The sequence below is a fragment of the Dryas octopetala genome, chromosome 2 (genome assembly GCF_963921425.1).
Source record: "Dryas octopetala chromosome 2, drDryOcto1.1, whole genome shotgun sequence".
NCBI lineage: Eukaryota > Viridiplantae > Streptophyta > Magnoliopsida > Rosales > Rosaceae > Dryas > Dryas octopetala.
The window spans coordinates 30752634-30766771 of record NC_141367.1 but is presented as its reverse complement, the minus strand read 5'-3'; the positions used below and the strand labels follow the sequence as shown (position 1 = coordinate 30766771).

At 35.1% G+C, this 14138-nt stretch overlaps 2 protein-coding genes and 1 non-coding gene across 3 annotated transcripts; 2 read left to right on the top strand and 1 right to left on the bottom strand.

Annotated features, from left to right (window-relative positions):
- Nucleotides 1-1768: 1768 nt before the first annotated feature.
- On the bottom strand, nucleotides 1769-2707 carry LOC147295596 (GroES-like family protein). The gene is made up of 3 exons (XM_086232981.1): nucleotides 2424-2707; nucleotides 2189-2328; nucleotides 1769-2077 (listed from the first exon to the last, which is right to left on the bottom strand). Exons 1-3 carry the CDS (start codon nucleotides 2526-2528, stop codon nucleotides 2029-2031), a joined length of 294 nt encoding a protein of 97 aa, XP_086089107.1. The 5' UTR covers nucleotides 2529-2707; the 3' UTR covers nucleotides 1769-2028.
- A 3682-nt stretch (nucleotides 2708-6389) lies between these two features.
- On the top strand, nucleotides 6390-6471 carry TRNAS-AGA (transfer RNA serine (anticodon AGA)). The gene has a single exon. It is a non-coding gene; the product is annotated as a tRNA-Ser (tRNA).
- A 3316-nt stretch (nucleotides 6472-9787) lies between these two features.
- AST91 (sulfate transporter 91) lies at nucleotides 9788-13907 on the top strand. Its single transcript, XM_086230665.1, has 13 exons — nucleotides 9788-10165; nucleotides 10261-10309; nucleotides 10465-10672; nucleotides 10806-10977; nucleotides 11144-11209; nucleotides 11652-11765; nucleotides 11875-11991; nucleotides 12076-12202; nucleotides 12392-12678; nucleotides 12779-12972; nucleotides 13079-13155; nucleotides 13253-13329; nucleotides 13441-13907. The coding sequence occupies exons 1-13, from the start codon at nucleotides 9788-9790 to the stop codon at nucleotides 13633-13635; spliced, it is 2061 nt and encodes a 686-aa protein (XP_086086791.1). The 3' UTR covers nucleotides 13636-13907.
- Nucleotides 13908-14138: the final 231 nt, after the last annotated feature.

The window sequence follows — 14138 nt, the reverse complement described above, 5'->3', positions numbered from 1 at the left end:
TCATTTTTAAAATTCAAAAATTGTTTTCAAATTTCATACCAAACACGTTTTCAAATTTTAAAAATTGATTTTGAAAACTCACATTAAAAAAAAAAATCTTAATTTTTGAAAAAAAAAAATTTGAATTGGATACCAAACGGGCCCTTAATTTTCGGTCTACTTTTTTCTTTTTTACAATTACAACAATGAATATGCAATAGTATATAACTTGCCATACAAGTTGGATTGGGGCCAAGACCCAGTGTTGCAGGCAAATTTTAAGGGACAGTCATGAAAAAAAAAATCGAATAATCCTGCGATTTAGGAAAGCAAGTAGTCCCAACTCCCAAGTTAACCAATGAGATCTCTAAAATGAGATGGATTAGTAACTTGTTGTATGTCCCCAAAGGGGGCCATAGGCATAGGGATCCCACGGTCCCACCCATCCAACTCATAAAGTTGGGGAAAACTATTAGACAATCAAAATGGACCCGCCCAAACCACACCCCCCCCCTCATTGCCAGCTTTTAATTGTAACAATGAAGCTTCTGGATGGCATGTAATATACGCTAATCAACTTTCACTGTCACACATGGAAAATGAAAATGACCACAGCATTAGCATGAACGACCAACCCATCACAATAGTGTATATAGGAGTTTCTTCCCGCGCTATTTGTGAAATTTTCTACCAACATGTTATATAAAAGAGAATTCTAAATGCACCCTTCAAAATGCTCACCATACCCCATACCCCACAACAATTTTCTTTTATAATAATTTTGGGTTCGGCTTTGAAAAGATGAAATGATAATATAACACTTATCAGAAACGCATTTCCCATTCCAAAAAATAAAGTTTAATCAACGCTGAGAGAGTAGTTGGGAAATTGGGGATATGATTATAACTACTTAATAAGATAAGAAAAAGGGAAAATAGAATACAGGCTAACACATAAATTCCACAAGACAAAGCAACCATAACCAGCAAGTCCCATGATGTTGAAAGCTACTGACTCGAACATACGACATAAATGCAGCTGCCAGCCTGCCACTGCGGATATGCCCTCCGCAGAAGCAGAGAGAATTTCTAAGGTGGACCATGACGTAAGATCTGGACGTATGCCAAGGCAAATTCTAATTTAAACATAATTAAGATCTAGAATGCTATAATGCCCAAAAAAAAAGATCTAGAATGCTACAATGGCCATAAAAAAAATCTAGAATGCTAGTGCCAAAATAAACAACAAATGACCCACTACATTCCAACACACTAGTCACCATTAGATAGTGCTCTTTGATTGCGATTGAAAACACAACGATTGACCACAATTACACACTGACCTAATGGTATTTATTTTCTGTTTTTCTTGGTAACAAATAGAGAATCCATATATAAAAACATACATCAATTGTAAGAATGCAACTTTCCTAAGACAGTAAAAGATGACATTGTCTAAAATATTTCAAGCTGCAAAAGCTTGTAATGTAACAATTACAAAACATATGATACCATACCACATAGCATGATTCGCACTTATGGACTAGTATATTCCTACCAAATCATGTAGGACACATTTGACTAAAAACAGAACCCATTTGAAACAGTTACAGAAATCAAATTCCAGATTATAAAAGTGGATAATTACGGACATACAAGCAAGAAAAGAGCTAACAATATTAATCCAATCACTTCAATCAACATTACTTCTTGGTTGGGATTGGAATGTGGCTTATATGACTAGCACAACTTTTGCAACCAAGAAAATAAAATACATGTCAAAAACAGGGTTGAGGTGAATGCCTTGAGTTTAGAAGCAAGGGCAAGTTCATTAATATCCCACAAAGATGATACAGAATTGTCTTTACCATTCTAAAACGAAATTTTGCTCATAATTTCAAATGCAAAAACCTAAACCCAATGGAAGCTGGAAATAAAGAGATAAATGTTTCCATTAGCTCATTCTAAAGCAAACTAACATCCATGACAAATTTCAATAGACTGATTAATAAGTTGCATCCAACCCTCAATAGCAAGAAAATCGAATGACTCATTCATGGAGAGTGCCCAAGATGTCCTCATCCCTGTACAAATGGAACCTGCACAAAACCAACCGACCAAATACCCAAACCAAAAATTATAAGAGAAAGAAACCCCTAAGGCCCTAAAACATATAACAGCAAAACAGAGCAATAGAGCAAAGAACATACTCTTTGTCGCCAAGCTTGACTTGGGTACCCCCATACTCAGGTAGAAGAACAGTATCACCTTCTTTCACAGCCACTGGTATCACATTCCCAGTCTTGTCCCTTGCTCCGGGTCCCACAGCAACCACCTTCCCTGAGTTTAGCTGCACCAATTGGACCAATCACACCCATTAAATCCACACAAAGCCATCATTTACACACACACAGAGACAAGAATGAAGAAGATGGTGTTATTTACCTTGGTGGATGACTCAGGGAGGAGAATGCCGGCGGTGGTTTTGGAGGGTGGGATAATTTTCTCGATCAGGACACGGTTGAGGGTTGGGATCAGACGCTTCGCCATTTGTGACTCTGCTACTGGGTCGGAGTAGATTTGGGTTTTGCGGTGGCGAAGAGGGCGATGCTGAACTCTTTCTTTTAGAACTTGTGGGTTTGGGAGAGGCACTGCTTGGCGATCAAATTCTAGTAGACGGTGGAAGGTTCTAGGTCTTAGGGTTTTGGGGGTTTTAGGGCATCTTCGTCTTGGTGATGGATGGCGTGGGCTGTGAGCATGGGTCTGATGGTGAAGTTTAGGCCTTGTTTGGTGATGCAAATAGCCCAATGCGTAGGCCTTGTTTAGTTGTTTGGGCCTTTCCAGTTTCTCAAGCTTCGAACTGCAGTCATGGACTCATGGAACAAGTAAGTATTGGTTAGATGGTTTCTATAGCTCGACTATTAGCAAGCCCATGATTCCATGAACAGTAGCATCATGACCAACAATTTTGTCCTACCATCAAGTAACAATTCTTTTCCAACCATGAAAACTTGACCAAGGAATATTCTAAAAAGACCTCTTTTATTACTTTTATAGCTTATTATATTCTATTCAAGTAATATACTAATACGTAAGTGTGAGGTTTGGAAAACAAAAAAATACAACCTTTTAGAATTTCGCTTTAACTAAAGTTAAAATGTCCCATCATGAGTCCATGACCTCCCTTGCAAATATGAGCTTCGATTCTGAGCTTGGGCTTGTACATTTTTCAAATCTACAAATCTAAGGCATGACTAGTCCTGATGTAAGTTTTGTTTTGCTTCTTGGGCTGTTCTGTGTTCAAGCCCGCTAGCTCAGCAAGTAAACACAAGACTCATTTACAGGCGGATTCAATTTTTTTTTTTTCTCTCACAGATTAATACGTTAATATTTTTTAATTTTTAACTGAAGTCCAAAAATATTGTTCATATGTTTTTAATTTCAAAAATGTCTAATATTATCCTAAAATTAATAATATTTAAATCTTAATATTATTCTAGTATTATCATAGTTTTATATTATCTTAATATTATAATATTAACATATTATCATATTCTAATATTATCATATTATCCTAAAATTAATTGTGGGATTTAAATTATATTAATCTAAGGTCCAAAAAATAAAATAAAAATTCTTTATAGGTACATTTCAATTGTACTAATCGATTGATGATTTGTCAGCGTTTATGTTATGGTTTAGTTCTGCCCAAAATCTCAGAGCTAAACCCTAACATAAAATCTCTACCAAGCTCAATCTATACACTAGAAGAGAATGAGGTGAAAAGATAAGGATTTACCCTTAAAACTTGAGGAAGAAAGCAGCATAGCCAAGCAATCGGCGACGAAAACCGAGCTTTCGGATCAGGTGCATGTGCACCTAATCGAATATGTATATATATATATATATACCAACTCATGTATTGGTAAAATTGAAATGTACCTATATATACTTTTTTTTTTACTTGTTTGATTATTTTCGATTTTGTGGGTTAATGCATTTTTTTGATATTTGTATAATTTAAATGGATATTATCTTTTATTATTTTAAATTATAAAACCTAAAAACTAGACAATCTTGAATGTTTTAATTAAGAAATGTAAAAATTAAAAATGTCTTAATGGATATTATCTTTCATAATTTTTAAGATTAATTTATACTAATTATCTTAATTTTAAGAGATAATATGTCAAAATTTGTTAAAAGTCCATTTTTTAGACCTTAGCCTAAAAAATTAGATTTAAGTACAAATCTAAATTCTTATATATTTTTAATCCGAATGATCCTTCAAAATTAAACCTATTTCTAATTAACTGTAAACATAAATGTCTCATCATGTGCTACAAACTTTGTTTTTTCTTTTGTCTTGTTAATTTGTAGTGATCGTATTGATTCAGTGCTAGCTTGCTCAAATCAAGGGTCCACCCCACCTGTCAACAGCTCATACTTAAAATTGGACAAAAAACCATTTCTGTATATGCATATATACATGTGTGTCTATATTTATTTTATCATATTACTTGGGTTGAAGACCTCTTAGTTCGAATTTGTATCAAATATCCTTACTCAAATTACCAAAATTTAAGTTTGAGTTCTGATTAATTGGGTGCGTCCAACCATGTCCCATCCTAAATATGAATGTAGAGATAACTATAAGTAAGTGCAAGTGCCAATCAGTGTGCCTTTATGAAAAGAACAAAAAAATGTAGGGTTGGAACCTTCAACAACTCTTTTTCGAGCAAAAATGCCAAAAGATATACTTCTTTTACGCCTGACAAGCACCTAAAGTTATCACCCCTATTAACTAGATATCAGCATTATCATCACAAGCTTGGATTGCAGAAGAATTCCACACCACACCTCATGCTCATGCCCAACTCTTTTGAAGCTCAGCCAGGCATAAAAGTAATGCTTATGTGTTTTTGTGCCAAAAAACAAAGGACCATAAACTTTTTGATCAAATATATATGGTTGACATACTTAGGACCAAGATCTTTTTGCAGCCGATTTGGGCATTGGCCATAACTTTGCCATCCCCAATAGCATCATGTGGTAGGTTTCTGCGGTTATGAAGGTTCCCAATAATTTTTTTTTTTTAAAAGGAGCACATAGTTGCTTTAGCTAGCCTTTAGCCTTTAGGACTATCACATGTTTTTTTTTTTTTTTTTTATGGTTGGTATCTTTTAAATTTTAATTAAAGACATGTACAATGACTTTTTTGCAAAGTTTCATACAGATTCTAGCTTTGGAAAAATTCTTTCAAGACTCTTGGATAAGGGTCCGTGTATTGTTTGTCTTTTATTGTCCATAGAGATTTGCATGAACCAATAGGGATTGCTTTAAGAAAATAGAAAGCCAGACCCATGTCACCCATCATTGACAGAAGACATGACATGTATGCTAATGGTGCAAACAGTCAAGCATTCTAGCTTAGCTAGCAAGGATGCCAAGGACCCAACTTAACAGAACTCCAGGGCCATTATAAACACATGGTCACAAGTTTAATCATTTTCCCTCATTTGGTTGTGAGTTTCTGATAGTTTCTTATAGAAGTAATGTGTGTGTATCAGCATCACCTATTTAATACATATGAATTAAGATCTTCTGCTTATTCTTTTTATTTGTTTATGTTTGACTTTTAATTTTAATCACGTATTTATCATATAAGGGTATGAAGTAAAAAATAAAATAAATTCATAGCACTTTGAAATAAAAATAAAATTACATAAATCATTAAATTTATATGATAATTCTAACAGTAATTAGATCAACTATGTGTTCCAACATTTGACTGTTTTACCTTTAATCAGATGGGTTTGACTATGGTGAACTAGGCAACTAAGAGAAGAGGGTAAAATCTGTCATTCTGTGTCTCACTCAACTGATCGATGGCACTTCCTATGGCTAATATTGCTGGCATGTACACAGTAGAAACCGAGAGGCATTAGCTCGGTTGCATGTGGCTCTGGTGGCTCTGGTGTGTTTGATGAATTGAAGCATAATAATTTGATGATTGAAGCTAAATTGGAGTAAGTAGGAGGATGGGTACTCACAGTCAGTCCCAGAGTCACAGGATATATGGACATGAAGATTATTCGGCGGCCCTTCTTTCAATGTTTGACAATTTCTTTATTGACCCTTCAATGACTTCAGTGACCAGTTGATCTTGTTGTAATAAATTCCTGTTTATTGGGAACATTTTTATCCCAGTGCCCAATGGAATGTCACCATTGTGAGGCCCACCTAAGATACTTCACTTTCTTTTGAGATATACTATGTGGGTCCTCTCTCATATTCCGGAATCTCTCCTCTTTACTTTTTTCCAGTCCAAAGACCCATATGTAAGTGGTCCAAGTCCAACTACAATCAAATGAGAATAAATACAAACATATCAAGCACTTTGTTCATCGAGTGGGCGTGCCGGAGTGGTTATCGGGCATGACTAGAAATCATGTGGGCTCTGCCCGCGCAGGTTCGAATCCTGCCGCCCACGCCTTTTTGCCCATCTAATTGTAGTCGCCTCCTATTTTTATTTACTTTGTTCCCTGATACTCGTAAAATTGTACAGCTCAACATCTTTTTCTAATTATCACTCACATATTATATTGAAAAATTCTCTAAGAACGGATGATTATATGTATTTTTCGTTAATTTCATACCAAGGGATTGGTAACAATACAGAGTAAACAATGTATATTATTAAGTATTCCATAATAACTCTAACATTTAAAATTCACACCAACAAAATAAAATAAAATAATATGGAAGACGAGCCTATGTATATATATATATATATATATATATAAAAACTGAAATTTACATGTCTGCTTGCATAGGATAGGGGCACCAACAGCAACCATGTTTGTATGTATGGGTAACAACTAATTATAACTTTAATTGATGTTAATCTCTAGCACCATAATTATGGGTAGCTGCAATCATACAGAATAAGTAACAGAAAAGGCACCAGGGCACAATCCGACTTTGCGGTTGGTACTCATCAATTAGAACAATGGAGAGGAGGCCCATAGAATGACTCAAAAGCTGAGTAGCTCCAATCACATGAAAGATGACATATTACGCACCTCATCTTATGATACCCATAAATCATAATTCATTTCCACTTTAAGTCTTACACTGACATTCTAACCTTTCCAAAACAAATGAAATGAAAAATTTGCTATATATATATATATTCCATTGCAAATTAAGATTTTCTTTTTCATCTCATGATCATTCAGAAAATTTAAATACCTAGAAAGAAATTAAAAGAAGTAGGGTTCAATGTCTGGGGAAAGCTCCAAGACTTAATTTGTGTCTGAGTTAGCCAGTGCCACTGGAATTAATCTTTTATATATACATATTCTAAAGGCCCACTTAATATTTGTCAACCATTAGTATTGGTAAGGTTCAAGGATGACGATGCTCGCTGGCAGAGCTAGGAACTTGTCACTATATATGGGATATTATAAATAAGTTTATGAAATTGAATGTCATCATGCATGTCTCACTCTTCTCTAAACTATAAAATGTCTCTTTGAGCTATTTCATCAAACATCGTACTCTTTCTTTTAAGATAAAATTTTTAGAAATATTAATTCTATACTCACTCAATATTAATGGAAAAGAAAAGTAAAATGTCAATATGGCAATACACTCAATTGTGGATCCGCCACTGAGAAAACTTATGAGTTCGCAATTATGTCTTTGGCATTTGAATTCAGTGGCCGGCCCTTATTCATCGGCATTGATTCTGCCCCCAAGCTCCGTAGTTTATAAAAAATTGAACTACTTAATTAGAAATTATGCGGTCCTGTTAAGCTAACTTTTCAAGCCACTCATACATATCAAAGATTTAACTAAAGAACTAGAGGTTATGATCGAGCCAAAGCGTCAACCCAGAACTATGTGATTTTCCTATTTATTTGGGAATTTTCCTATTTTTGTTTCTCAATTTTATTTGAGTGATTTTTGGATATTTCTAAAATCTTGCCTTTTTTCATATATTCTGATATTTAATTTTCACTATTTTCTATTTATTCTAAATTTCTGGGTACTTTTGTGGTTTATTTGTTTGTCTAAACTCTTTTTGAAATCTTTTGGAAGAAAAGTTTTTTGAGATTTAACAAGTTATTGGCATTCTTTGAAACCAATAATATATATTGCAAATTCAGTATTCAGTATTCTCTTTTGATCGAGAATCAAGGAATCCTTTAGAAAAATTGTGATCATTTCTTTACAATAAGGTTGTAGATTCTTTGGATTGGAAAGGGAGTTCCATCCAACCCATGCAAGGAGCTCTACATGATTTTAATTTATTGGTACGTGATTCTAGAATAATTAATCTTACTTTTTTTAATTTCTTTTTTCTTATCTTTCATTACTTTCAATTTACTTTAGATTTAGGATTCTTTTTTTGGTTTGTCCTATATGAACTTTTATGTAGTTTTGAAGGAAGAATCTAAATTTTTGAAGTTGGTAATATATATTGAGAGAAGAATAGTTTTGTTCAATTTTCTTATGGTTCTTCAAGGCTTGTCATAAGATTTTGGGGCTAAGGCAAACCATAAAAATGAGATATTGATACTTCTTTTTTACGATATTTGAACATATATAATATATAAGAAATTTATAAAATTAAAAAATGAATCGTCTAATTCGTCTACTCTCAAAGTCAAAACAATTCTTACCAATTTCTTAATCAAATAGATTAATTTAAATTAATTAATCAATAAAATCCTTTTTAAGGCTGTATTGTTCTATTATCACCGTGCTTGTAAAGGCAAGTACAAACTTGTACGCATATGTATAGCACTTCATAAATAACATTATGTATATGAGCACATGCATTTTCTTGGTCTACACATTAATAAATAAATACATAATTGATAAATAAAGTAGTGTTCTCATGTGAATATGTAGCTGTTTTCTAACATGAAAAAGAGAATTCGAATTTGAGAGATTGCTCCAAGCCTCCAAAATAATAGAATTATTTTTTTTTTGGCCAAGCAAAATAATAGAATTATAGAAACTTAGAAATGATCAATTTCAGTCTCTCAAAATTAAAGTAGGTTTTTAGTGGAAATCTCACAGCACTTGCTCATAGAGTCATAGGTTCATAGCTAGATCGAGTTAACAGTACGTTCACTAACAAAATGTTGTACATCAGTACATGTGAGCAAGTTCTAGCGACAGTCCCCATGAAATTCATAAACTGTTTTAGAGAAGTGTGCACCATTCACGGATTCACCATGCATGTAGAGCTGGTGATCAAGAAGACTACTGCAGAGAATATCCTCAGAATATTACCTTACCTTACCTGTTGATCATCATCATCTTCAGCCAATTACGAAGCCAAGCCCCATTTGCATGGCACACTCGTTTATGTACCTTCAATGTCTCAACAATCTTTCCAGATTTCTTCTTTTGTATATATGGGTGAGAGAGCTATCTGTCTTCAATCTTCAGGACTAGTACTTTTCAACCCATTTCTTTATTTTGAAGCTTTTTCCTCATCTCCCCCTCTGCATTTAATTTTTGACAGATTCCCCCCTCTCAATATTTTATTTTTCCTTGAGAACCCAGATTAGCCCAACTAGCCCATTGGTACATATACTCTGTTTTATTTTTACATATATAGGTAAACTCAGCAATCAGCATTGTAGAGATAGACTAAGCAAAAGTTGTGGGCTCGACCAAAAATAAACCAACCTCTCTTTTTCTCTCTCCTTCCCAAGTAGGCTAGCTAGTAGCTTTGTAGTACTAGACTACTAGTTTGTTTTTTAGCGGTCCCCTGAAGAAGTTGATTGATGGGTGAAGCCTCATATAATAAAGAGGAGGGGGGCTCAAACACAAAGAGCCAGCAACAACCCAATTTATCGCTTATCATGGAGACAAATGCTGTTACTAACAACATGCACCACTGCATGGAAATAAACATGGAGGTGCACAAGGTGGTTCCACCGCCCCATAGAAGCACCTTGGAGAAGCTCTCGAACAAGCTCAAGGAGACCTTCTTCCCAGATGACCCTCTTCACCAATTCAAAGGACAGTCCCCAAAGAAGAAATGGATCCTTGGAGCTCAGTATGTGTTCCCTATCCTTGCATGGGGTCCTAATTACAGCTTCAAGCTCTTCAAATCCGACATCGTTTCTGGCCTCACCATTGCCAGTTTAGCTATCCCACAGGTTCATTTATGCATACTCTTCATTTTCTGTGCTGACCATATATTTGTTTTGTTCTAATTTCTTCTTTAACAATTGCTTAATCAATTTAATTTCAGGGAATCAGCTATGCTAAGCTTGCTAATCTACCTGCCATTGTGGGTCTCTGTGAGTGATTTTTTTTTTTTTTCCGGTATTTCTTTACATATACTGATATACATGATATACTGATTGAAATCTGTTTTAATTAATTACCCTTTACAATTTTTAATTTGCTGCATGTGTGAATTAATTAGTTAAGTCTTAATTCTGGACCAGTACAGATTCGAGCTTTGTTCCTCCTTTAGTGTATGCGGTTCTTGGAAGCTCAAGAGACCTTGCAGTAGGACCTGTATCTATTGCTTCTCTTATTATGGGGTCAATGCTTACAGAAGGAGCATCTCCCGCAAAAGAACCTCTCTTGTTTCTTCAACTAGCCTTCACTTCAACCCTCTTTGCTGGTATCTTCCAAGCTTCTCTAGGATTCTTAAGGTAACTATTGGCCCACCTTTGCCTTTTTTTTTTTTTTTTTTTTCTTTTTGAAATCAAACCTGAGAAAGATTAAAATGATCCATTGAAAAGCAGAACTGATCCATGTATGTGTTGGTATTGATTATGTGTGCAGGCTTGGATTTATCATTGATTTTCTTTCAAAGGCTACTCTTATTGGTTTCATGGCTGGAGCTGCTGTAATAGTTTCTCTCCAACAGCTTAAAGGCCTCCTTGGAATCACACATTTCACCAAAAAGATGGGTTTGATTCCTGTCTTGAGCTCTGTTTTTACAGAACGAAAGGAGGTAATTAAACAGAGCTCAATCAATCACTTACTCTATTAAAGTGTTTCGCTTTTCTCAGCTTATAAACAAAGTTACAAACACATATTGTAGTAGATAACTATCAAGTAGATATGAATTAGATATTGTGTTGGATTTCATAACAATAATTTGGTGCTTTTTTCTGCAGTGGTCATGGCAAACTATACTAATGGGTTGTTGCTTCCTTGTGTTTCTCCTACTTTCAAGACACATTGTATGTTCTGCCTTTCACTCTATATTCATTAATCAACTCTAAATATATTATCTTTATTCACTAATTACACACATACTTGCCCCAGTTGTATTGGGTCACCAACAGGTCAAATTGATCCACTCCAAAGCTGTCTTAGACTAAGAATCCAGTCAGTCCACAGTCAATGATTCAATTTTCAAATGTCTTTTATATATCATTAATTGGTGAACGTTACTATGATTTCAGTGTTTTCTGGTCAATGGCCACATACTAGGCATGGATAAAGGCCCCAAACACACACCTTTGTAATTTGTGAAAAAAACAGAGGGCTCCAACTTCTATTTTAATTTCCTATATTTAAAAAAATAAAAATAAAAATCCTGACCTTGTCAGCTGGATTCAGGAAGTAGTAGGGACAATTTTGACTGATCTATATTGGGCTGCGTGCCATGTATACATGCAGAGCATGAAAAAGCCAAAGCTCTTCTGGGTCTCAGCTGGAGCTCCTCTGGTGTCTGTGATCCTCTCCACTCTAATTGTCTTGGCATCCAAGGCCAATCGACATGGCATCAGTGTGGTTAGTTCTTGGGCCCCCACACCATGCTTTCTTTACCATGCATTATCTGAGAGAAGTTTTCTCTAATAATAGTACGTGAATATTGATTTTCATTAATCTTGTATGGCAGATTGGGGACTTACAAAAAGGATTAAACCCACCTTCCTATAACATGTTGCTTTTTCAAAAAGCCCACCTAGGACTCGTGATTAAGACTGGGATTATCACAGGCATTATTTCCCTCACTGTAAGTAGTACTCCACTTCATTTTGATTTTACAATTTAACTTTTATCCATTGATTGGTTTGACTGAATTTTGCGTATGAAATAGGAAGGTATTGCAGTAGGAAGGACTTTCGCTGCTATAAAAGAGTACCGGGTGGATGGAAACAAGGAGATGATAGCAATTGGGCTCATGAACATCATTGGCTCCTCAACTTCCTGTTTTGTCACAACAGGTATACGAAAACGTTCTCTTCCCATACAGTCTGACAGCTTATTTATATAATCAATAAATAGTTTGATTTTAATTAGTTTGATTGTGACAACTTCCTGTTTTGTCACAATAGGCATTCGGAAACATTCTCTTCCGATAACATAAGATGCTTATTTATATAATCGATAATTAGTTTCATTTTGATTATCAGGGTCGTTCTCGCGGTCAGCTGTGAATCACAATGCGGGAGCAAAAACAGCGCTGTCCAACATAGTAATGTCAGTGACAGTGATGGTCACACTCCTCTTCCTCATGCCTCTGTTCAAGTACACACCCAATGTGATATTGGGTGCAATCATAGTGACTGCAGTGGTTGGCCTCATTGATGTTCCAGCTGCTTATCACATTTGGAAGATTGACAAATATGATTTCATTGTGTTGATATGTGCATTTTTGGGAGTCATTTTTATCTCTGTCCAAGAAGGCCTTGCCATTGCAGTAAGTAATTAAATTTCACTACCAATTTGCTTTGACAATTCACCCAACATTCAAATATGTTTGCTCTAACTTCTATGCATGAATCATGATATAAATATAGGTTGGAATATCTCTTTTCAAGCTTCTGCTGCAAGTTACTAGACCAAGGACAGTGGTTTTGGGGAATATACCAGGGACAGACATATTTAGAGACCTACAGCATTACAAGGAATCAGCAGTGAGTGTCCCTGGTTTCCTCATTATAAGCATTGAAGCTGCAATCAACTTTGCTAACACCACCTATCTCAATGAAAGGTTGGTTCATTAATTAATTAATGTTTCTTTGCATGCAATGGGCTCATTAACAAGTCATGTCTAGCTACCTTATGCCATAACACTCTATTGTCACGGTTTTATGAAGGATATTAAGATGGATAGAAGAAGATGATGATGTGAACAAGCACTCAAACATTAGATTTGTTATTATAGACATGTCAGGTAAGTTTATATATCTTGAGCATTACTAGTGTTTATAATTGGGTATCTCAATCTTTGTGAGACTGACAATTAAAAAGGGTCTTCTGTATCTTTGCAGCTGTTAGCACCATAGACACAACTGGTATCACACTTTTTAGGGGTTTAAGGAAGGCAGTCAGAAAAAAGGGAGTTGAGGCAAGTTGACAAACAATGTGTTTTATGTAGTATAGTTCATAATTTCGATCCATAGTCTGAGTCTAGTAGAAGTACAGTAGTTTGTTGATTGACTCATCGATGACATTACAGCTTGTGTTGGTGAACCCACTGGCTGAGGTTCTGGAAAAATTGCAAAAGGCAGATGAAGCCATTGAGCTGATGAGACCAGATAGCCTTTACTTGACAGTAGGAGAGGCTGTGGCTTCTCTGTCAATGGCGATGAAGAATCAATCGACAAACATATACAGTGAGGGGACACAGCAGGCGAATGCTCCCCCATGCTAATTACTTGAGACAGAAAACCAAAATAACAATTTGGGATATAAAATGAAGCATTACAGTTTCTACAGTTGTATGCTTTTCCTCTCTGTCGCCAACACATCTTTGGTGTCTTTGGTGACATGTTCCTTAACGATATATATTCAATGTAACCTGTAGTTTTACCCCCATTTATTCGGTAATTTTTGTTCCTTTTGTGTAGTTAACAAATTTTGTTTGGCCATTTTTTCTTTTTGTGTGTGGGGTATGGAACCCAATAAACCATTTACGAATGCTGGGAAAGCAGAAGGGAATTATAAAAGTAAAGCAGATTCAATATGTAAAGGAAAAGGAAAGAAGAATTACATAAAATATACATATTAATTACAAAATTCTTCAAATATTGAAATTCTATTACGAAGAAAATATTTCCAAATTACGACATAAGAAGTTTTGCCATTTTAGAATGACTGAATGAATTAGTACGCATTAGATAATCAATGTAGGCGGATGATTTGATTTTATAAATA

Bases quoted from the DNA above. Each gene is read 5' to 3' on its own strand.
- LOC147295596 (XM_086232981.1), bottom strand. From the start codon at position 2,528: ATGGCGAAGCGTCTGATCCCAACCCTCAACCGTGTCCTGATCGAGAAA. The intron at 2,329-2,423 runs GTAAATAACACC...CAATTGGTGCAG, and splicing joins TCCCTGAGTCATCCACCAAG to CTAAACTCAGGGAAGGTGGT. The intron at 2,078-2,188 runs GTATGTTCTTTG...GGTTTTGTGCAG, and splicing joins GTCAAGCTTGGCGACAAAGA to GTTCCATTTGTACAGGGATG.
- AST91 (XM_086230665.1), top strand. From the start codon at position 9,788: ATGGGTGAAGCCTCATATAATAAAGAGGAGGGGGGCTCAAACACAAAG. The intron at 12,679-12,778 runs GTAAGTAATTAA...ATATAAATATAG, and splicing joins AAGAAGGCCTTGCCATTGCA to GTTGGAATATCTCTTTTCAA. The intron at 13,330-13,440 runs GCAAGTTGACAA...ATGACATTACAG, and splicing joins TCAGAAAAAAGGGAGTTGAG to CTTGTGTTGGTGAACCCACT.